Source organism: Lepidochelys kempii, chromosome 3, assembly GCF_965140265.1.
Source record: "Lepidochelys kempii isolate rLepKem1 chromosome 3, rLepKem1.hap2, whole genome shotgun sequence".
Taxonomy (NCBI): Eukaryota; Metazoa; Chordata; order Testudines; family Cheloniidae; genus Lepidochelys; species Lepidochelys kempii.
Genome location: NC_133258.1, coordinates 201,516,505 through 201,541,565, shown reverse-complemented (window position 1 = coordinate 201,541,565; position 25,061 = coordinate 201,516,505). Strand labels below are relative to the sequence as shown.

Sequence of the window (25,061 nt, the reverse complement as noted above, 5' to 3'; positions counted from 1 at the left end):
TTTGCATGTTGTCCTCCTTTCTCGGAAGAGCTCATTGGACTGATGCAAAGGCAAAAGTCAAAACGTGTGAAGCTACTGGCCTGCATTGGGGCTTGCATCATTATTTAGACCTCCTCTCTCCGTTTTCCCTGCCCCAGTGGGTGCATGGAGGGAGCAGCCCCTGCTCTTCGCTGAGCTCAAGGACTGTGATTGGATGGGCTCTTAGACAAGTGTCAGTTAGGAAGAAAGCTCTTGCATCCACCTGAGTCCCATGAAAGGGCCAATCGCAATAAGGCTCAAATCTTCTGTACTGTAATAAAATACCCCATGTGTAAAAGCAAACACAATAATCCTATTCTTCTGGAAAAGCTCTGAAGAATATAATAGAGATTATAAAAATAGCATGTAAAAATAGAGTTATATACTTTACTCTAGAGACTTATAAAATTTAAAAAATCTTTCTTTCTATAGGTTTTGGAACCATTCTGCAGAATTCTGTAGTATTTTCTCTTAAGTTATATTGGATGTTAATACAAACAAATGAACAAAAACTTTTAGAAAAGCTAAATTCCATAGGACTTTTCCAGGAGAAGAATATTTTATCCGTGTGTCCTGAGTAAGTAGCGGGAAATATTTGTGCGGTCCTTGGACAAGACCAGGGTATTAATTTTTGCTCAGGGTTCCAATTCATTCCCTGGTTCTTCACATGCTCCAAGGAGTCAAGTAACCTGTTGCAGCTCTATAAAAGTATCAGTTTGTTTCCCCTTGGGAAGGCTGGGAGGAGCAGCCTGGGTTCCACCCATTCCCTGCCCCTAACCACTCTCCGCGCACCTGTGTGGAGTTGGAATTAGCAGCTACATGTAGGCTGCTCCTTCACCCATTCTGTGGGTAACTCACATAGGGGAAGAAGGGAAAGTTTTGTGTCTTCTTACAGTTCTGCATGGGTGCATAGGGTAAAAGATAATCTTGTCTAAGGGAGGACATAGTCATACAACAAATCACCCAGTTATTGAAACAGATCATTTTACTTTTTGTCAGAAGCTATATTCTTAAAACTGCTCTGTTATTCAGGAGAGTTGATTATTCTGCAAAGGGAAATAATCTTGTAATGACTTGCTTATAAACAAAATGTGCTATTTCTTTACTTCAGTGTTTTTTCCCCCGTTTCACAGAATGATTCAATCCCTCAAGAGGACTTCACCCCAGAAGCATACAGAGTATTCTTAAACAATCTCTGCCCTCGGCCTGAAATTGACCACATCTTTTCTGAGTTGTAAGAAATGACACTTTTTTTCCCCTCCTCCACTGATTTTCTCTGGTAGTGATGGCAAAGTAGGTTATTTAGGCTACAGCATCACAACGACTGCCAGGAACAGATTTCCATGTCAAGAAGGATTGTTATTTAACCTAGAAGGTGAATGTAGATCAAAAGTTCCTTCCTCCAAGCTTTAGTCACTGTTTGTAATAGCCAGAGTTTTACAGTAATTTATTTCGAGAGGAATAGAACTGCCAGGCCTTGTTTCTCAATATGTATTATGATAGTTTAAGCTTCAGTGACAAAAAAGGAGAGGAAGTGATAAGCATGAGAACAGGCATTAGATATCAGTGTATAGAAACCACTTGAAGACTAATAAGGAGTTGGAATAAGAATGCAATAGCATTTAGGATTCATGCATGATGCAGTTAGAGATCATATGCCTCATTACAGCGTAAATTACATTTGCAAACAGCTGTGCTTTTGTCATTTCATATTTTCAATTTCTTAAACACCTGAAAGCCATACAACTTTAGCCGAACTTTTTCACATCCTCTTTTTCTGGGATTGGATCAGTACGGTTTTATGTTTCTTTGGTGAACCTCACAGACCTTTCAGGCTTAAAAAACTTGCTTTGGTTTCACTGGCGTTCCTATGTACAGCTCTGTCCTCTACAAGATATTGACTATTTCTGCAGCAACCTGCTGTCTCACTATTGGAGATAAATGCAACCCCAGCTTAAGTAGATGCAACACTCCTTGATTTCACAAAATGTTTTACTCTGCTTACTCCAGAGCTAAATTTGGCCCCTGGCAAGCAAGCAGTCAATGGCATGTGGTGGTATGGCTATTCCTGCAAGAGTCACTGTACTTCTCAGCTCCAACACAGCCTCTTCTCCTACTACCAGTGGAGCAAGAAAATGGGGCAAGATGGTAGCCACGTGGATGAGATGTTAGTTCCCAAGATACCTAAGACACATCCCAAGAGCCATCAAAGCAAATTCATGAGCTTATATTTGAAACCTGTGTGTTCTTGCTCTGTTCATCTTTTTCTGCCCCAACCGATAGGGTGACATTTTCAAAAGTGCTCAACCTTCTTCCCATTGAACTTAATGGAAAAACTGTCACTGATTGCAATAGGAACACAGTCAGGCCACCAATAAATGCTTCTGAAAATGCCACATATAGTAATCTCCTTTCGCACCAATCCTGCATGCATGCAGGCACATCACAGTGCCTGGTATTCATGTGGTGTTCATTGGGGCCCTAGGTGTGTTCAGAGGTCCCTCTACACAAAGCCTGTTGCAGGATCGCAGCCTGAGATGGTCAGCTCCTTGGGTTGGGATCTATTTTTTTTTGCCTGTTTTGTAAAGTCCCTAGCATTCTTTGAGGGCACTGTAAACCAAGCAAATAATCGTATAATAAAATCAGGGCTTCTGTCCTCCAACAGAAAAACCTAATAGTTAGGCCTGGAATGCCAATGGAACTTAGGTAACAGGCTCAGTAATACAGCATTTCGTTTCCTCTCATTTAAAAAGTATGTCCTGTCCAGGAATCTAGGAGTAGAATTTTCAAAAGCTCTCAGCATTGGCCTAATTGTCTTTCACTGACATCAACAATGCTGAGCCCTCTCACTGATAGGTGTTTAATAAAGAAAGTTTGCCATATCTAGTCATAAAGTAAATGAGTTTGAAGACTTAACAGAACATATTTTTTTGTTGCCTGGTAGTTTGAATCTTGTTTCTGTTTCCATGGGAAGTTGCAAACCATTGAACAAAACTGCAAGGGAAAATATTCTAATTTCTTTTATTTTTTTTAACCATCATTTTTCTCTAGCGGTGCCAAGAGCAGACCATACCTTACTGTTGATCAGATGATGGAGTTTATAAATTATAAGCAACGTGATCCACGGTTAAATGAAATCCTTTATCCGCCAATGAAACAGGAGCAAGTTCAACAACTGATTGAGAAATATGAACCCAATAATACTCTAGCAAAGAAAGGTCAGTGGTTTTGATAGTCTTGCTGTCTTCTGTTTCTGGTTTGAAACAATGAACAAATTATACTAGAGCAACACACTGGAGCAGACTTTGGATCAGAGTCTAATCACATTTCCAAATGGCTGATTTTAGACTTTACAGGCTTGTGAGACTTGATGTAGTTAATATTCCAATGAATTTTGTTGGAACTTAAGTTAGGAAGGATGGGCTGGTTTCCGTTTGCTTTTCAGTACGTATAATTGAGAGTTCAGGACAGTTCCTCTGATATGTAAATTTCAGCACAAGCAGCACTAGGACAATAACTATTTTCTTGCGTATGAGATGTTTGGGAAATGCAAAACGTTATAAAACCATCAGTGGTATTGAATCTGAGAAGAATCATTCTATGGCCTGATCATTGGAATAACACTAATAGCTCAGCCATCTATTTGCTGATAAGGTGGTTATACAACGCAGGCTTTGATTACAGCAGAATGTGGGTTTTTTGGTCATAATCACAGAAAATTCTCTTTTGAAAATCTTGAATGTTTTCTGGGCTCAGCTGGGCTTTTTGCCAAAAGCTCTGTGAGAGCCTATTCTACTCTCAGCAGATAGACTTTTACTACCACCCTGAGTCTTAACGTAACATTGATTTTACGCATGCATCTTGTTTTATTCTGATTCATATGTTCTACTGTCTACACTCCTTTTCAATGTGTTTATATCATAGAATTGTTATGGGTGTGGGAATATCCTGAAAAAACAGATCTGATGTGAAAAAACATATTTTGATTCAGAGATACAGGACGCAGTCCTACAAGTTGCTAACCATCTCCTCAGAGCTGCTGAGTACCCTGAATTCCACACCCTTATCACTTCAAAGGATCAGATTCAAAATAACCATCAAAGAGACAAAGCCTTGGAGCCTCAGTTTAACAAAACTCTCAGAGTCTGATCCTCATTTACACTAAGTCCAGTACATTGGCACCAATTTTAATGCCCCTTTACACTGCCAAAGGGGGTGTTAAGTCCAAAGCAGACTGCAGAGAGTTACAAAGGGATCTCACAAAACTGGGTGACTGGGCAACAAAATGTCAGGTGAAATTCAATGTTGATAAATGCAAAGTAATGCACATTGGAAAACATAACCCCAGCTATACATACAAAATGATGGGGTCTAAATTAGCTGTTACCCATTCAAGAAGGAGATCTTGGAGTCATTGTGGATAGTTCTCTGCAAACATCTGCTCAATGTGCAATGGCAGTCAAAAGAGCGAACAGGGAAAGGGATTAAAGAACAAGACAGAAAATATAAATCCATGCTATGCCCACATCTTGAATACTGTATGCAGATCTGGACACCCCATCTCAAAAAAAGATATATTGGAATTTGAAAAGGTACAGAGAAGGGCAACTTAAACTGATTAGGGACATGGAACAGATTCCGTATGAGGAGAGATTAAAAAGACTGGGACTTTTCAGCTTAGAAAAGAGTCAACTGGGGGGTCTATAAAATCTTGACCGGTGTGGAGAAAGTGAATAAGGAAATGCTATTTACTCCTTCACATAACACAAGAACTTGGGGACACCCAATGAAATTAATAGGCAGCAGATTTAAAACAAACAAAAGGAAGTACTTCTTCACACAATGCACAATCAGCCGGTGGAGCTCTTTGCTAGAGAGGTTATGAAGCCTAAAAGATACGAATAGACCTGAAATCAACACCGATCAATGGTGTGGGTTTAGAGTCATGGTTTATCCTTTAAACTGAATTTTTGCTTCACATTCTTTGTGCTATTGGAAGGGATTGTGCAGAGATTAAATTGGAAAAGGAAAGAGAAAGGTTCTGGTACTTTTCCAAGTTCTGCCCACAAAATGAGCTTTCAGTAGATCATGCAAGAGTTCAAACCATGACATGTTTGCTGTCTGGGCTCCAGTCCCCTAATACACCATTGGGCTCTTCCAGCTTGGCTTCCTTCTGGGTGTGGCTCAGATGGCCTGTTGGGTTTCTTGGGGCAGGTCTCCACTACAGCCGGGATCGACGTTCTGAGATCGACCCCACCAGTGGTCGATTTAGCGGGTCTAGTTAAGACCCACCAAATCGACTGCAGATCGCTCTCCAGTCGACCCTGACAAGAAGAGTAAGGTAAGTGGATGGGATATTTTCTCCCGTCGACCCCCCACAGTCGAGTCCCCCACGGTAACTCGACTCTAGCTACATTATTCACATAGACATAGTAGTGTAGACAGAGCCTTGGGCTTCACTCCTTTTTGATTTGGGGAAAAAATAAGAGGTGGTATCTCCCAAGCCCGCCCACTCAGGGTGCTAAAATGAGCAGCCGATTAGAGTTGATTGGGAAGCTCTTCCCAGTATGATCCTTCCTCTCCTTCCATGCAGTTAAATAACTTTAACCCCCTGGCCCAATCACTTGCCAGCCGGAGCTCTACGAACATGCAGAAGCTCCACGGTTCCCAGAACATACCAGAAACTGGCCAAAGAGATAAGCAAGAACAGAGCGGACGGCCTCATTTGGTATATTTGGCCCCTTACTCCTCCTCCACAGGGACCAGGGCAGCAGCAGTTCCAAGGGGGGTGGTTTGAATGTTCCCTGCAGCCATGAAGAAAAGCTGCTCTAGTGAGGCAGAAAGAGGGCCTGACCTGAGCAACCATCGCCCAGGTTTAATGAGGTACAACAAGGAACAGGGTGATGGTATGAGGAAGGCAGGAAGCAGCATGCCAAGAGAGACAGGTGGAGAAGGGACGCTGGGAGATGGTGTAATGAGCATGGATCAGAGGGGCACAGATGGCTGAGGTAAGCAGGCTCCTATACTGAACTTATCACTGTAGTGTCTGGACGATATACTGAAATAAGTGCATATTTGAGACAGGAGAGAGGATCGGGGGAGTGACAGGAGTTGCAGGGTTGGAGCCCCCAGGAGCAAGTCATTGTCAATGTGCCGATCGTGTTATATGGTTTTGCAAGAAAAAAATATCACTGTACTTGAAATGAACCAACACCATTGAAACTGAATCAAATCCAAACCCAGAACAAAAGAAAACCCCGTCAGAAATCAAAAGCTTTTTTCAACCAAGTGATTTCAACCACTTTAAATCACACCAATGTACACATACAGTGTTTTATGGTGGTATTAGAGAAACTTTAAAGACTGCGTACTAGCATTAGGTTGATTTAATTGGCTAGCCTTAGAGCAAATTACATTGCTTCTTCCCCAGATTTCTCAAAAGAGTTTAAACGTGTGCAACTGTTTCTGGGTTTGTTTTTTTCAGTCCCTGCCATTTCTGATTTTGTAAAACCCATCAGCTGTGCTCATTGTCTTGTTTTAGGTTAACTGATGGTTTGCAAAAGTGCATACAATGAAACAGAGACTAAATGTAAAAACAGATATTAATGGTGAAGGGTGTCCCCTTCCTTTGTTTGAATATCCTTATATATTTATGTGAATTATTGGCCTCATTTTCAGAAGTTCTGAGCACCCGCAAATCCCACTGAGGTCAGTAGGCGCTGCTGTGTTGCACCCTTGAAAGCCAAGCCAAGTCTTTCTCTTGCATTCCTAGCTTTTAAAGACATTATTTCCCTGATTTAAATTGCCATGTAAAATAGCTGTTACAAAGCGGGAATCAGATTCAAAAGCTTTTGATGGCTCAAGTATCCCATAAAGTTCTGGACTTCTAGTTGATTCCTACAAAGAGAACCAAAAGACTACGACATTTATTAAATTTTCCTGTGTGTGTAATAACACACATCAAGACATTGACTTAGGCTGGGTACCTGTAATTTTGAGATGGTTGAAAACATTTGGCTTCAAGCTTTCCTGTGGAGCTGTGCGGTGGAGATGAGGGTTCAGTTTTGTAAGGTGTTGAGCACTCTGACCCCAATTGGATGAAGCACTTCAGAATGTACTTAAGTTTAAATGTAATGGTTGAGGGTAATATTATGGACAATTCTATTACACTCCACTTTCTTACTCCTCATTTTAGCTCTTTACGTATGTCTACACTGCAGTCAGGAGGAGTGATTGCCGCACAAGAAGAAATATCTGAGCTAGCTTTGGTCAAAGCTACAATAACCCCTCCTGATTTCAGTGTAGACATACACTGTGTTGAAGCTCAGTTCTCTATTTTCAGGACTTCAGAAGGCATTACAGAGTTAAACCTTGGGACCGTTGTATGCAAAACCCTGCTTTCAGTCCTATTCAAAGAACGAGTTCTACACAATTCTTAATAAACTGACATTTGATATATACAGAAAAGTTGTAAACGGTATTCAGGATATTTCGTAAATAACTTTTAAAACAAAAGCTTTTAGGCAGTAAATCTACTGGTGCTCTTTCTACAGACTTCCACCACTTTGTTGCTGTTACGCGTATTGCAATGAAAGGTTTCAATGTAACATTAACAATCGTATACATTAGTACTACTATAAACACATTCCCCTCTGATCTTCCTTCACAGATGATCTCTGATGGCTTAAATATATAGTGTGTGTATGCATGTGTCACTTGGAGACTTCAGAGCTTGTGAAGAACGGTACCATCTCAGTTCTTTTCCAAGCTCTTCAGCCTTGTCCGAAAATGGCTGTCTGGGGTTTCTTACAGCTTGCAGCATTCCAGTCCTTGGGCTCCTTTATTCATATGAGTAGTCAGAGTCCCATTAAAGTCAATGGTGACTACTCACATGAGTAAAATACATGCAGGATCAGTTAGATGGTAAAGTTTAGAGTGCAGGGGGCTGTCTTCCTACATATCTGTAAATCACCTAGCACATTTTGTGGCAATGTAGTCTGTTGCTAGGTTAAAATTAAGGTTTTGCAATATCAGCAGACGCTTATGGTTGACAATGCACATAGGTCAAGTATATGGTGTGTTGTTTGTTTCTGGAGGAAGTGTGAGGTTGTGACTAATGTTTTGCATGATAACTATGAAGGAGATTAATGCGTGTAGTATTTCCTTATCTATTGGAAGCAGAAGGAAATTCCTTGTGATGATGTGCAGTCTATCACGGTCAGCAGAAACATGCTATGCAGGCATTTGGCATGGTTAAGAGACATCTCATAACTTGGTATTTCCATGCTGTTTAGGGCTTGCATAAGATAGATGTCACACATGAACAACCTTAATCCCTTTTAAAGGAAATTTGTGTATATGAAATAATAACCATAACCTTATTGCTACACCTTTGATGTGGGAATTGCCTGAGTTGATTGGGTTTTAAAGAAACCTTTGGTCTGTGAACACATGATGTCAAAGGGCTTGTTACAATTTTGATCAGAGAGCGATGAGACTTATATTCTGAGTCCCAGGAGTATGAGCCCTGTCTCTCTGTCTCTGTCTTTGCCTCTGGAGTTTAGAAACTCCTCAAGAACCGCATCCTGTGTATCTATTTTTTTTTCTGTGAAAATTAAGTTCTGCAGGAATTCCTGCAAGACGAGTAAACCCTGCAGGAATATCTGCAGTGCTCATAAGCTGTGCAGAAATCCCAGCCCAGCTCTGCCAACTATCATACGAAGCTTGTAAAATGTGCAGGCAGAGCTGTGCAAATATCTGATTTCTCAAGTCACTGGCTGTTCCAAAATAATAAATAATAATAATAATAATAATAATAGTAAAAACATTTGAAGTTGAATGAAACTTTTTGTTGGCCCAAAACATTTCAGTCAGTTTTAAGCTTTTACATTTAAAAAAAAATAATAATTTAAATAAAATGGATGTAAATTTTGAAACAAAGTCATTGGGAATAGAAAAATTGAAATGTTTCATTTTGATTTCTTCCAAACTTTGTTTAGGTTGTGTTTTTTTAACCATAACAATTTGGCGAAATTGTCATAAAATTGTTTCAGTTGATTGGAACCTGCATTTTCCTCTGGAAAAACTGAAAAACGTCACCCAGCTTTATGTCTAGGATCCTTTATTAAAGTTATAATCTTTGCACAATAACACCTACAAGTTTACTGCTGCTGAAGTGAATCATTTTTCCATCAGCCACCCAGCATAACTCAAGGCCCGACACATAGTGACTTCAACAAATTCAGAGTTCCTAAGCAAAGCAGGAGAATAGTGTAAGCCCTGGGAATGGAGTCTTGACGTGCCTTGCAGTTTCTCCTTCCCTGGTGGATGAATCAGAACACAAGCTCCCCCAAAGCATATTTTTGAGATATGAGAGGGAATAAAGATTTTAGACTTTTCCATGTCTTAAATATGGGCATGCTGAAATATTAATTCTGCCTGTTGCAAACCCTTTCCTAGGGAAATTACCACATTCTCCATAAGCCAAAAAACTGACCAATTATAAAACTCACAAGGGTAACCCCCTATAATCTTCAAAGAAAAAAGAACCTTCCCACAACAGCAAAGAGTGTTTCTCCCCTCAAACTCAGTCAGCTCCTTGATCAACTGCCTCATAAATATTGTGTGTGTGTCATTAGTAGGGAGAGAGGGAGATAAATAGGCAGCGGGGTTTCAAAGCACTCTACGGAAGGTGTCCAACTCCTATTTAATTTCAACATCCATTCAAATTGTCTTGTGCAAGTTTCCTGGTTGTTACTCTTGCTTTTTAAACAATAAGGTAAATTAATGAACTCCCTGTCGTAGATTGAAACACACTTTTATTTTATAGAGCGCCTGACACATGGATTTTTTTTCCAGAGCACTGTTAAGACATCATGCTGTGTTGTTTGAATATAAATGTACTTTCCCCACCCTGTTAAACATCAATATGTTTTTAAACAATTTGATTCCACTGCTTTAAATCGCCTTTCAGTAACTGCTTTAGAATGGTTAGAGACTCCAGGTTGGTGAGGTAATATCTTTTATGGGACCACGAAGAAGAGCTCTGTGTAACCTCAAAAGCTGGTCTCTCTCACCAACAGAAGTCGGTCCAATAAAAGGTATGACCTCACCACAAACCTTCTGTCTCTAATATCCTGGGACCAACACAGCTACAATAACACTGCATGTAAGAATAGTCACATTAGAGTCCTTTGATGACTTGATGGGGTCATTTCCTAGGCAACAGTGTTTACTGGCACAAACAAGTACAAAGCAGGTAAGGGCCCTGCTGTTGCAGTTTGAAGGAGCTCTAATAATGCAAGTCTATTTAAAGCCTAACTTTGGACATATAGGCGGTGGGGCTTCCTGTCTCCAGAGGTCATGGAGGCAGATCTTCCAAGGTGCTAAACACCTCCTACAAGCTTCTCTTAATTCTGACATTAAACATTAGAGATGTTTATATTAACTCCTGAGTTCTGGACATTTTCCATGCCGCTCCCCCATGTTACAGCAGAAGACCTTTCAGCAGTTTCTGTTGTTTGATGAGTACGGTACAACAGAGCCCACCAAAACAGCAGTTCACTAATCTTCAGAATTTGTAATTCACAGAAAAATATCTGGCTTCTCCCTCCTGTCTCCGCAAAATATTCATAGAGTGCTCAGGTTAGGTTCTCTTATTACTGAGACTTCATTAGTTTTATAAACAGAACTGCAGCAAATTTTAGAGTGTGTTCTGTATTATCAAAAATAATTACACGTAAACTGCTCTTGTCAAAATAAATGAGCAAAGTACAGTTTTGTAATGCGCTCTCTTTTCTTTTTAGATGGGTGTGTTTGACTTGCTTGCCGATTGGTAAAATTCATTGCTTTGCACTAGCTTGCACATTTGCTAACAAGAGTCTATTTTAAGTGAAGCCCCAGCCCCCAAAATTCCTACTGAAATGTGAGATCTCCGCACACTGGATCCACTTTGCAAATACATTACAGTGGAAGCACTTAAACTTTCTGAATTATTAACTGAAGCAACATAATAAATAAATAATGGAAAACAAAGCAATGATGTGTACTAGCACTAATGGATATTGAAGGTGCTAACCTAAAAATACAGCTGTGGGAAAATATGGCTTTATATGGATTGATAATATGGCAAGGTTTTTTGCTTTTTAATCACTGGGTGGGTTCTGCAACCCTTTGTTGAGCAATACTTATGGTGTTAGGTTTTGCGCATTGTCCCTACATTTATAATATTAAAGTTTAGGCTGTAGGGGAAATTCCCTATTCTGTTACATTTGTTGCATATACTTGTATAGAAATATGAGCTGTCTTGCACATATGCGTTCTCAGCCTGATTCTGCTCTCAGGTGTTAATCGGGAGTAACCGCACTGAAGCCAGAGTAGTTACACCAGTATCAAACTGGTGCAACTGAGAACAGAAGCGTATTTCCAGTCTTCTTGATCCATATGTGAAGATAAATTTTTTCCCATCCCAGTCTAGCCTCCACCAAAATCATATTGCTGAATTTGTGTCATCAACCTGTGATAGTGTTAGGGAGACGTATCCCAAAAAGCTTTAATGAAAGTTTGTCTCACAACATAGCCTGATCAGGCTCCTTGCTAGGAGGGGGAAGGTCCCCAAACAAACTTAAAAAGGGAAATTCGCCAATCACTCACAGATGTCCAAAAAGTCTGTCCCAGGGTGTGGCTCTTACCTCAGAGCTTGGGTGAGCAAAAAGGGCTCCTTCACAGTCTGTCTTGTCTTAGCTTCCAACTGGCCTTCCTAAGCAGACTCCCTTGTGGCTTCCCAAAGTCAGTCCCCTCCACCTTTTCTTTCTCCTCCTCCTCTGGAGCTGCTTCAGCTACTTTGATAAGGAATCAGCTGCTTAAGGTTCCTTCTCTGTGCAGGTATCTCTGGTTGGCTCATTTTGCAAGCCTGCTTGAGGCTTCAAGCCGCCTACAGGCCAGCTCCTTCACTCCCACTCACTCAGAAGTCAAGGGAGTCTCTACCATAGTCAGCCTAGGCAGTAGCAAAGGCCTGGCTCACCCAGGCAATTACCCCTGCCACCACAATCTCTTGTTGACTCTGGCAGTGTGGAAGGAACCTGCTAAGTGAACGCTGATGCGTGTCAGCATGAGGAGTATACTTTGTGCCCCTCCTCCTCTTCTCTTCCGTGGAGGAACTCATGGTGCCTAAAGAAAACAAGAGCCGTGGCCCAAAAATCCTAAAACAGCCAGCAAAAAAGACAGTAAAACTGCCCAAAATGGGAGCAGCTGGGATTTGCTTCCTCTTTCCAGTGAAGCAAGAGGAAGACTGGGAAGAGGAAAGGGGGAGGAGCTTGGGTAGCTGAATGACACTAAAATAACTATTTCCCATTGGCTGCTGTCCTATCTAATAAGAGGAGGAGGCCCAACTCCTGTCCTGTGCTATTGGAACCATTAGTTTTTCTTTTATTTTTAAAGTTTTCCATTTCCACTTTGGTAAGTTATTTAAGAATTTTCCAACCAATATCTGCTTCTTTCCAGCGCAGACTGTTTGGTCTCTTCATAGCCGATCCCACAACAAAATCTTAATGCAGAATTTCCGACAGCACTGTTACTTTAATTAATTTTAACCTTTAAAACAGCACTACTAAAATTACTGGGGAACTTTTAGTTCTCACCAACAGGGTCTACATGGACCAATTAATGGGCAACATGTTAGTGTGCTTTAGAAATCACATTCCCCATAGTGCTCCATTTAGACAAACCCTAAGTGGCCCACAGATCACAGTTTGGAAAAATAACTACATATGCTAATAGTGGCATTCCTACTAGACATTATTTGGCTGAGATAAAACAGTGGTCTACTGTGAATCAATGTATTTTTGTCTGTCACTCTAGATCTACCATGGGATCCAGGCACCATGTACGTAAGAAAAAGTCAGAACTAGTTCTCTTTGCAAAGGACCTAATGTCTCTGCCTCTCTCATGTCATAGAAAATATCTTCTACAGGACTGCTTAGTTGTTTGTCTTCCAAGAAGGCATCTCAGGGCCATTTCATTGCTCTAGAAAGGCCTGTGTTATCTTGCATTGTGACCTAAAAGTGTCCAGACATAAGTTCATTCTGAATTTTGGAGATTAGGATCCACTACTAGGAAAACAAGAAAATATTTTGGGCTTACTGCTTTAAAGACTGTACATATCAGGGCCATCACTTTGAAATGAAATGGGAATTGGATAGGGAGTCAGAGAAAAGCACAGAGTTAGCAGTAAGATGTGTTCTCTTTGGACTGCACGATGGAGCAAGTTGCTGAGGTTCCATGTGGCTTTTATGGTTAACCTCAGATGGATGTTTTGTGGTAGTCTAACCTAGAGTTGATGAAACCATTGGTCACCATGTCTAGGTCTAGACTCTGGAGGAAAGGGTATGCGTATTTACACCAGAATGAAATTTAGCCCCCTAGTTTTTGATATTTTTTAATGGAACCCTTTAAAAAAGTATTGTTAAAACTGTTTTGGTTTAATAATTTTAACTGTGATATAAAGTAAAACCAGTGGGGCTGACCCCTGCCTACATTTATGCAATTCCCATTAAAGACAGTATAACTGAGATCAAAATTTGGTCTGTGGCTTTGAAAAATTACATTATAACTTTAAAAAGCAAATATTAGATTGTCTTGTATCAAAGGGAAATGCATAGACTTTTAAGGCCAGAAGGGACCACTACGATCATCTACCGTTACTTTCTGCATAACATGGTCATAGGACCTCACTCAGTAATTCCTCCATCAAGCCCATAACTTCTGTTTGAGCAATAGCACATCCGTTAAGCTACCTCTACATTACACGTCACTTTTGGCAGCACGTAGTGTACGTGTAGCTACAAGTGGGAGTGAAAACAGGCTGTGTCCATGCTGCAGTGTGTAGCTGTACGTGTCAGTGAAAGGCTCTGGCAGAGGGGAGGCAGGGGGAAAATGATTCAACTGTTCCCTGCTGCGGGAGTCTTTCCCTGCGGCAGAGAAGGGCTCCAGCAGTGGGGAGCTGCCAGGGCCTTCCCCTGCTGCTGAAGCATTTCCCTGTGGCAGGGAAGGAGGAGAGGCTCCAGCAGCTGGAGGCAATGGGATGCTACACTGCTAATAAAAAGCAGTGTAGACAGGAGGTGTGGCTTGCAGCAGTAGAGAACGCATAGGGTATGTACTCTGGGTACATACCCATATCCCTCAGGTGTGTCTTTACTAGATTCATCCATGCCTCACCATCTACAATGCGATTTATACCATGACAGGGGGGCTATGCACGTATGCACACTACATGTTTCCAAAAGAAACCTGCAGTGTAGACATACCCTTGGCGAGACATCCAGTTTTGATTTCAATAAAGGCAAAGCAAAGCGAAAAGGGAAGCTTTTCCAGAAGCTCCGTATTCTGAAATTATGTTTTTAACACACAATGTGTATCCATTAATCACCAGCAGTTGTGATTCCTAGTCCTACTTTCTAGCAGGCAAAACAGAGATTTTCAAAACTACCTTAGGGAGTTAGAAACCCAATTCCCATTGAAATTAATGAGAATTGGTCATCTGATTTTCTGAGGTGGCTTTGAAAAACCCACCCTACAAGTTTAACCTACTGGTATCAACCACCACTATGGCAGAAGGCACAAATTCCATAGACTGTGAGCCCCTTGGAGCAGAGCCCATCTTTCTTGAGCGTTTGGAAAGTGCCAAAGGCAGAATGGAAATCTCCATAAATAGATAGATAAATAAATAAATAAATAAATAAATAAATAGTAATAAATTTAACATTGTAACATTACTTGCGTACTTCCTTGACCTGTATTTATTGACATGAACCAGGCACATCTTGGAGAAATTTTTGGAAGCTTTGCCTCTTCTGTTCTCCTGTCTTCCTTTTACATTTGACGTGACCATGTTCTTCTTGGAGATTTTCCGAGGTTCGTGATACTAGAGGCACATGTAGATTATTGGGTAGACATTCACTTTGCTAGTGCATTTCTGCTTGGTTCATATACAGCTTAAGAATGGTAGTAAGTTGAGGAAAGGTTTACTTACGTAAATGCAGCGTAAATTGCTTAAGGGTCTAAATTCCTCTACCACAGGCAGTAGAGTGGAGGATATATTGTTTTCCTATTGCAGAAACTATCCTGAGACATCAAATGTTTGTTTTCCCTGTTCCATAGGGATCATCTGAAATGATAAAAAGTTGGTGATGCCTTTGTTTTAAATAAGAGCTGTGTGAATTGCTGGGTTTTTTTTTCCCCATCTTTGTTTGTTTTTTGTTTTGTTTTGTGGGCTAAACTAAAAAATAAAAAAATTGTTGTGGGCCAAACCAAGTGGTTTGTTCAAACTGGAACAAAATGTTTTGTTGAGTTTTTCAACTTTTCTTAAATAAAATTGTAAAATTTGAAACAAAAAGCTGTTTTGAATTGAAAAGTCAAAACGTTTCATTTCAAAAATGGCAAAAGGGAATGTTTTGACTTTTTTGGAATCTTTTTTCTGATCAGCAAATTTGACCCACATTCACATACTATTTCAGTTGCCCTGAATCAGGATTATTTTGGCAAAATAAATTTCATCCAAAAAATGTTGCCCAGCTCAAATTATAGTGACAAAGATTTCTAACTCAAACAAAGCAGATCCTTCTTTCTTTGTTCAACTGGCTCTTACTCAGCAAAACATCCTAGAATTGACTCTCCTTCGCTGCAGGATGGAGTCGTATTTCCACATGGATTAACTGATATTGAACAATTTCCTTATGTACTCAATTAAAGGGCAGACATCTTTTTTCTTCCAGACCTATGTTTTCTCTCCCTACCTACTTGTCATTCACCAACTATTTATTCTGGAAATTGCTTAGAAAATACCATTCTCCATTCCTGTGTCTTTAGTACAATATTTCAAGGCAGCCATACAGCAAGGAATCTTGCTCTTCTCCTGTGTTATTGGTTAAGAGTCCTCTGCAAGATTCTAATTTTATAGTAAGCCTGCTTTTTTTTCAGCAGTGTTACAGTCTGTGTAAGTCTGAGAGTTGCTGGGTAGGTGTAATTCAGAGTAGAATTTAGTGTGTTATTTTTATCTTTAAAAAAGTAAAGATCCAAAGTGTGGTCACCATTCTCTCAGTATGACCGTATATTCTCCAATATTATATCAGGTCTAATTTTAAATGATTCAAGCAATGGGGCATCTGCCACATCCATTGCACTACTGTTCCACAGTTTAATAGATTTCACTATTATGAAACTTTTTCAAATATTCCGACGTACATTTTCCATTGCTTATTCTGTTCTCATTACTCTTAGCTGCTTCTGCTCTTGGCCACCTTAAACAATTCCTTCCCATCCTTGTTGTTTATGCTTCAGATCCTTGCTGACAGTTATTACATTCCTACTTAGTCACTGTTTACACAGGTTATATGTATTGAGCTCTCTCATTTTTCTTATTTCTCTAGGTACCTTAGGGAGGCAATGTCATCTAGTGGTTAGAGCATAAGACACAGAATCAGGAGACCTAAGATCTTTTTCCAGGTCATATAATCTTGTTATAGCTCCATTTCTGTCGTGAGATGGAAATAATAATGCTTACGTTCCTGTTTAAAGCTTTTTACGATGCTTGGGTAGAAAGTGCTATCCTGTTATCCTGGGCGCCACATTTCAGGAAAGATGTGGACAGATTGGAGGAAAAAGAGCAACAAAAAAGATTAAAGATCTAGAAAACATGACCTATAAGGGAAGATTGAAAAGCTTGGGTTTGTTGAGTCTGGAGAAGACTGAGAGGGGACATGAGAACAGTTTTCAAGTACATAAAAAGGTTGTTACAAGGAGGAGGGAGAAATATTGTTCTTCTTAACCTCTGAGGACATGACAAGAAGCATGGGCTTAAATTGCAGCAAGGGCGGTTTAGGTTGGACGTTAGGAAAAACTTCCTAACTGTCAGAGTGGTTAAGCACTGGAATAAATTGCCTAGGGAGGTGGTGGAATCTCCATCATTAGGGATTTTTAAGAGCAGGTTGTAGAAATACCTGTCAGGAATGGTCTAGATAATACTTGGTCCTGCCTTGAGTACAGGGGACGAGACTAGATGACCTCTCGAGGTCCCTTCCAGTTCTACGATTCTATGAAAATATTATAAATAATTTCTGTTGCTGTTCTCTAAATTATCTCCAGTTGACAGACACCTTTGCGATAGTGAGGAGTACAGACTTAGCACTTACATATAGACCCTTATCCTTCCAACACTTCTAGCACATGCTTACCTCTAAACTCATGCGTCTAATGGGACTCCTCTCATTATTAAGGTTATGTATGTGCATTAGTGGTGGTATGACTGAGGCCATGTATTGTCATTTCCTTGGTCTGTGATTTGATATTGGTATCCTCTGCAGCCCTGAATCACATTGGCTTCTTTTACGACCATTTGTCATTGCTAACTCATCCAGTATTGCTGCCCTTTGTAACCTCTCCATTTTTCCAGTATTGCTGATTTCCAAGTATCTCCCTCCCATCCTATTCACAAAGACTCCCATGTCAATTTATTTGTCATGTGGCTGACCCTTCTTTCAGATTATTAACAGAGATGTGAAATGAAACCAGCCCTAGCAATGGGACCCCCATACAATCCAATTCATAGCTTCAGAGCCAGGAGGAACCATCATGACCATCTAGTTAGCCTTCAGTTCATTTTCATTTCTCGTTCTCTGCTGAATTAACTTTTCCAGTAAGATTCCTTCATCAATAATAGCCAGATATATGCATTCTAGTGTATCCCTTCTTCCACTAGCTTGTTAATATGATAAAAAAAGGGATCAATTTTGTCTCATGCAACTTTTCTGTGTTGCCGATCACTGTGAGAAAGTGGCTTAAAAGGAAGGGGGGAGGGGAGTGTTCCTCTTCTCAGATAACCGATGAAGTTTATAAAATGCCCAGATATTATGGTGAGGGCCGAAACAATTAATTAAAAAACCTTAATTCCCATTTTCAAAAGTGACTTGGGCACCTGAATATTTTTGAGAATCTGCGTCTGTCTCCTTTGAAAATGTGGGGTAGGCCCCTAAGCCACTTGAATGCTTTTGAAAATGTTACCTCATTTACAAATAATACATAGAGTAGCAGGACTACATATTATTCCAGGTATCCTTTAGGCCCTTATATGTTTTTCTCAATACTTTTCCAGTATTTTACTTCTCCCATTCCTTTATGTGGTAAAATATGGGGCCACATTCTGTATTCACACTCCTAGGAGGCCGCTTTCACCAAACCCCACCAAAGCCTTTTGTGTGTGTGTGTGTTCATGTTTTGGGACCCAAATATCATGCAACTGAAACACTCCTCCTCTCTCTCTATCTCTCAGTATAGTGGGTCCATGGGAGAAAAACGATAGTCATCAGCAGGGAATCCTAGTTTTCTGTGATAAAAAACCCAAAATTCTCCAACAAAAATAATCTTGTTTTTTTCGTGATTAAAATTAAATGCTGCACTTTAGTTTCACTAGCCCCGATATAGATAGGTATCAGTTGAACACAGTGTCTTACTGATATACAGTAGAACCCAGTGTATCCAAGCCACCATTATCCAGCTCTGCATCTTAACTGAACCACCCAGGGCTGCCAGCGGCTGGTGATTCGGCTTCAGCCCTGGGTGGCTGGTGGTTCAGGTGGTCAGCCCCATGCAGCTGGTGGGTCAGTTAATATGGAGAGATGGATAAATGGGGTTCTACTGTATGTTTTTTTTCACAAAATGTAAAAACTAAAGATTCTCTGTAAAAATGCAAATTCCACTTTTTTCCATGGTAAACAGATTTCTAGGCTCCATGGTCATCAGACACAAAAGTATAGTCCATTCTGCGCAGGAGCAAGATCTTTATGACAAGCTCTGCCAGTAAATCCAGCTGTCACATAATATGAAATATGCTTGGTGTGTTTTTAATTTTAAAACAAGTACTAGTGAGTGAGGTCAAAAGCTCATCAGTCACCAGTTGTCCTGTCAAATACATAACTAATATCAATAATCCATCAGTTTTCTCTGTGTATAGAAGAAAAAATTATGTACCAGGCTGGTTTTTACACTTTTTTGACAACAAAAATAACAGTATGGATTTCCTTTCTTAAAAAGAAGTATTAAGACAAATTGTAATTGACCATTAATCAGAAACAGACTTGGCTTAAGTTGAAAATTGGTGATCCATTAGAACATCCTTAATATTCTCCTGCATGAGAACTGTAAACCTTGATATGATGGAAGTACAATGTTCTGTTACAAAGGACATCAAGGGTATCTTCACAAAGAGTATACATGTGGTATTTTTCCCTTAAGAAACTTGTATCTTTAAACAGAACAAGTACTTGCTGAATGATGGGAAAGGTCTAAGTAATGTATAGGATGTTTAATGTATAGGATGCACAGAAGGGAGGAAGTATTTTTTTTTTGGTGGACATCATCTGGGTGAGCATTTCATGGCGGAGAGTCCTTCTGCATTACCCCATGAAATATAATTTTGTAAATAACTTCTGAAGAATTACATGTATTAGAGAGGAGCCATCTCGGTGGGAAAGAAAGGCATTCTGTGTACTGGTGACCTACTGAACAGTACGCTACCCCAGTAAAGGAAAAGATCTCAACTGTTAACTGCAAGAGATTTATGAACATAGCTGGTGTGATTAAAACTAGAGTACAGTTTACTCCAGTGCCAACACAGCTAAGAAAGTGTGTTTTGGATTCTATTCCTTCTTTTGCATTATCAATGAAATTATTTACTGTATACTTGATCCAAAACCCATAGGAATTAATGGGAGTCTTTTAACTGACTTCAGTGTGCTTTGGATCAGATCCTATGTAGTGGTTAGTTACACTCGTTCCAACGCATAGAAGGCAAGGGAATTGCAGAAGTATCGCTGAGGGCATCATTTGAAAGCTTTAGGGCCACACAAGGAATGATTTGACCCCTTGAACTCTTATTAATGGTAATGGTGAGTGAGAGAGAAACAAGCCAATTGAATTCTCTTTTCACAGCAGTGCACTGCACTTTATATCAGGGATGTGGAGAGAGATTATATTGATTATTTTAAAGAAATTAAATTGGAACATTTCTAAAGACCTGAGTTAGAGGAAAAAAAGAAAAAAAAAAGCTTAGGTTAGTGAAGTAGATAAAAACACAACATAGGCCTCGTGGGAATTGCCCAAGTAAGGTCTCTGTGATCAAGCCCGATACTTCAGTTTCTTGTGCTGCTCCTTTTCAGACCCAGGACTACGTCCTCCTGTTTGTAGAACAGCACAAAGAACAGCAGTTTCACTGTGGACCTGTCTTGCTGTGCTTGTTCGCTTGGCCAGTTTCCCCTTTTCCTAATACTCAGATGAAATATGGTAGTCGCTACTGAAGAAGCTGGTCATGCTTTTTTTTCCCCTTGTGGCATGACTGAGAAAACTCAGAACTCACCGTACCAATACGTTCAAGTAATTTTATTGCAGACTACCATCTATGGAGAATTGTTGCTCATTGGTTGGCCTTGGCAAGATCATTTACATGGTCACAAACGAGCTACTAAATTAGAACCCAGGAATAAAAGCATCTTTGACATCTGCTGTCTCCATTCCACCATCAAACTCACACCACTGCAAAATCTGCAATAATTTTGCTTGCATATTGTGTCAGTGTCTGAGATGCAGTCTGCCTCATTGTGATGAAGAAGAAGTAGCCCACTGTCGCAATGAGCTAGCTGCTAAGCTATGTAGTTGTATAGCTAGCAAGGCTATGAGGCCTCTCCACATTAGCACCACCTGTTTAAGGCTCCACAGATATTTGAGGTGAGGATGAGGTAGGGAGCTGTGGTGGGGGTATGATGGGGCATGCCTCCATCCCAATCAAGATGGCTAACAAGCTCCTCTGGAGCAGAGCCTGCTCCACTTGGAGGAAGCAAGTTTAAAAGGGAGAACTTGTCACAGGAAGGGCAGCAGCCAGGAGAAAAGCTGCTGTCCCTTACAACACGATTGCTGGGAGGAAGACAGCATGTAAACTTCCGCCACCCACAAGGACTCACCAGACCAGATACAAGCTGATCACTCCAGGGAGCAGTTGAAGATAAACCCTGGCCCGAGGTTTAGCCATACCTACCTGCTATAAACAAGCCAGACATCAATGGATTCTCTTAAAGGAAAACTCAGACTGAATGTCCTTAAGAGGAAGGTCCTTGTACCTGGAAATCCAGGAAGACTGAAGTAAGGTTCCCAAAGGAAAAAAAAACTTTGGAAGGGAAGAGAAGAAACTCTGAAAACACCCAAGCGGGGCCCAGGAAAGCCCCACCCTGTCCCGGGCGTGGGGGTGGAGAGTGGGGTTAATTCTGCAGGAAACAGTCACAGAATAGCATTAACTCTGCATTTATGTCACACAGAGCCTGATCCAAGTCATTGGGAGTCTTTCTGTTGACATTGATGGGTTTGGGATCAGGTCTGTACCAGTAACAGCACAGCTCCATGGCACCTGAACTGGTCAGGTCTTTGTGCCGAGCAGATTGTCCAGCCCTCTGATTGTCCGATGAATCACTGGGCTTGAAACTCGAGGAAGGTTTCCTGACTCTTTTTGCTCCAGCTGTGAAAGGGAAAGCATCTAGGCCTCAGTCTGTAGGTGATTGATTACTCTGTGTCAGAGCATCCAAGGAGGCTGTAGTCAGATTGCTATGTTCAAGCTGTGATGGGCTTGCTGTTTTCCCTTTCACCCTTCTTCTGGTCGTTGTCATGAGAAAGAATGATGATTGCGCTATTTTGTATTCTGACTATGCTCCTTGTCACAGAAATAGATTCATTTGGTGTGATGATCATTGGTGGTCATGAGAACAAGACATCAGAATTTAAATCTGTTACACACTTAACACGCTTTGGTTCACTGGCCACATCCTCCTCTCTGATCACAGCCAAATCCTGAAGTCCATGCCCAGACTTAAAATAGCTACTTTATGCAGGGAGAGAGAGTGAGCACATTTTCACCTGATAATCTCAGAGGCCTTTACAAAGGCCAGGTGCCATTTTCACAGGTCAGAGCCCCCCCCCCCCCCCCCCCCCCGGCTCCCTGCCCTCTTAGCGCGTTGCCTGGAGCACCGGTGGCTGGCGGCACTACAGCCGTGCCGTCCAGAGCACCAGGAGAGGCAGCCGCACACCACGCAGCACAGAGCCCCGGCTCAGGCCGCGGCCCTGCAGGAGCTCGCAGCCCCGCCGCCCGGAGCATTGCGCCAGCGGTGCAGTGAGCTGAGGCTGCAGGGGAGGGGCCGGGAGCGAGCTACATCAGAGGTTTCCCCACCTCTGAGGTAATGCGCTGAGGGAACAGCCTGAGTTACTACAGTTCCTCAAACAGACCAGTAGAGGAAAACTAGACAAATAAAATCAGAAAAAAACGGGGGGGAGGGGGGGAAGGTTGAGAGGGAATGTTATGGCTTGGCCCAGTGGAGTAGCATGTGTCAGATCCAGAGTAAGTCAAAGCCTAGTGGTTTACAGCTCAAATTCAGCCTCTGTGGAATGAGGCACAGCTTCACTGCCGTCAGTGATGTAGATCCCGCTTGTGCCCAGGCTGATCTTGCTCCTGCAGTTTCAAAGAGGTGTTCAAATTGGTGAAATAATTACAAAACAAAACACTAACTCACACTTGCTGAGGGGGTTCTTTAGTCTAAGTTCAGATGTACATACTGGAATCATGTTGACAGCAGAGAATTTACCAGATCCTTTTGATTGGTTTGTGTCCATAGCCTTCTGACCTACAGATTCCTGGCATATTTATTCCCCCAGCAGTGGGGTTTTTTACTCTGTCCTTATCCAGGAAAATTGCAAAGAATTGAATGCAAACTGAGTTAGGACCTCAGGCTTTGGCTCTAGAGGAACTGGAGGGAATGAGAATAGTTAGAAAGTTAATGAACAAACCAAAATAAATGGCAAGGTAGTACTATTTATGACATTTTATGTATGGGCCATATATGGGGAATTTTGATGCTTGGCTCTCATTGCAGTGAATGGAATGAGATCAACAGTGTGGCAGGACAGTCTCTCTGTACGAGACTGTACAATTGATGTCATGTGTTTAGATCCCTACACACAATTCTGAGAGTTTAAGGGTAATAATAATAAAAACACTTCTGTAAATGGTATAAATGTAGGCCATATTCATAACTAGTCTAATGTGATTATAACGTGGCCTTTCTCATATGCCACATTCTAGATATGCATTGAATGGGAAAATATGTATGTGCCGAGGATACTGTGCTTAGAATTAACGTGTGATTCCCCCGAATCTGTGCTTTCCCAGGACAGATATCGGTGGATGGATTTATGCGATACCTGGGTGGAGAAGAGAATGGCGTTGTTCCACCTGAGAAACTGGATTTGAATGAAGACATGTCTCAGCCATTGTCTCACTATTTGATCAATTCCTCACACAACACCTACCTCACAGGTATAGTACGGGAAGGATCTGATTTCTTACTTTGCAACATTAATAGACAGCGTATTTGCAGTCATACTGGATGGATGCACTAACCACTCGGGTGTAAATGATCCCACACTCTGATTGTTTCTGAAAAGTAAGGACAACACAGACAGTGATTCTTATCCTGCTTCACAGAGATGTTACCTCCTTATTCTTATTAATATTGAACATCCATTGGAAGTTATATAGTTCAGTCAGTGCCTGATCCAAAAAGCCTAGTGAAGTTGAAAGATCCCCATGAACATAAACAGGCTCCGGAGCAGATGTTTAAGTTGGAAAAGAAATGGTTCATTGTCTAGCGTCCAAGACAATATTTCATTACGATTCGTGAGAGGTGAACCAATATGGTAAAATCCTCATAGTAAGAACCTCCCTGCATCTACTTCATTTTTCCCCCTCTAATTGAAACTAATTGAACCTGAAGCTTTTGTGAGATCAACCTTCCCAATAGATTTGTTTTGGTTTGAGAGATCAGAGAGGTCCAGAATGGCTCATGAGTCTCCTGCCTTTCTGCCCCTTTCTTCTTAAGGAGGGGCGATCTGGGCTGCTAACTGCCTTCAGCATCTAGGCTCTTTGATGGTGCAAGCCAATTCTCAGAAATGCTGAGCTCCCAGAAGCTCCCATGACATAATTAAATTAAGGGCCTGATCTGTATTATTTATGCTCTAAAGTCAATGGAGCTTTAAAACACTCAAGACTGCAAGAGCAGATCATTACCCTGATTATGCTACATAAAGATTTAGGAGCCTATCTTTTGACTCTCCTTTTTTATAATCTTGGCCATAGGGTTTATCTCCGGGGAAAGAATTGTGAATTCACAATTTTAAAATGTTTTTTTTCTATATTATATAAAAATTAAGCATTTTTAAGCACACTTGCCTAAGGGAATTTTGTTTGTTACATTTGATTTTATGTTAGCATCATCTTGTGTTATATTAAACAAGGAAGAAGTGATAACAGTACATAGTAAAAATCTGGCTCGTATAATTGATTTATGGTCTTTTTAATGTTACTGATTTAGAGACATGCCTTAGTTCTGCAAAATGCCAGGGAGCACTGATCCAAACACAACAATTCCATGTAGAAGCCCAATCTAAACAGGGCAAGTGGTTGTTAATTTGCATCTGTTATATATGTTATAGAACTTTCTGCAGCACCTACTGCCGCTGTTGTATAATTAATGAACTGTCAGTATTTCCATTAGACACCCGTAGTCCAGAGTTTTATACCTTGGCTGTAAATCGTATTGTATCCTAAAACTTCTCATGGTCTGCTCAGGAGCAGCTTTGTTTCTGCAAATTAGATTAAAAAAATATCAGCGTGGCTGCTTAAAAGTTAAGATTCTAATATATAGAAATGTATGATCTTTTGACGAATTCAAGCATTCTCAATACAAAAGCAGCTTTATTTTTATGGTGATATTTTGCAGGTCTATTGTCTGTAATGTGGACTGGGCCCTACTGATATACAGAAGAATCCATTTAGTTAGAATGGTGCAATGTTACAAAGAATTCCTGATCCATGGAAACTGTCACTTAAATAGTAAGGCTGCTGTCCAAGGAGCTGTAGAGAAGTGGCAAGTCTCTCACATTAGTGGATAGGCTCATGG

At 40.8% G+C, this 25,061-nt stretch overlaps 1 protein-coding gene across 10 annotated transcripts in view; it reads left to right on the top strand.

Annotated features, from left to right (window-relative positions):
* PLCB1 (phospholipase C beta 1) overlaps positions 1 to 25,061 on the top strand; it is a 655,431-nt gene that overhangs the window by 443,194 nt on the left and 187,176 nt on the right. For all 10 annotated transcript variants that reach the window (XM_073339660.1, XM_073339659.1, XM_073339667.1 and 7 more), the window contains exons 8-10: positions 1,152 to 1,252; positions 3,070 to 3,236; positions 23,273 to 23,419. In XM_073339660.1, coding sequence (XP_073195761.1) covers positions 1,152 to 1,252; positions 3,070 to 3,236; positions 23,273 to 23,419 — 415 coding nt within the window. The remainder of the gene's footprint in view (positions 1 to 1,151; positions 1,253 to 3,069; positions 3,237 to 23,272; positions 23,420 to 25,061) is intronic.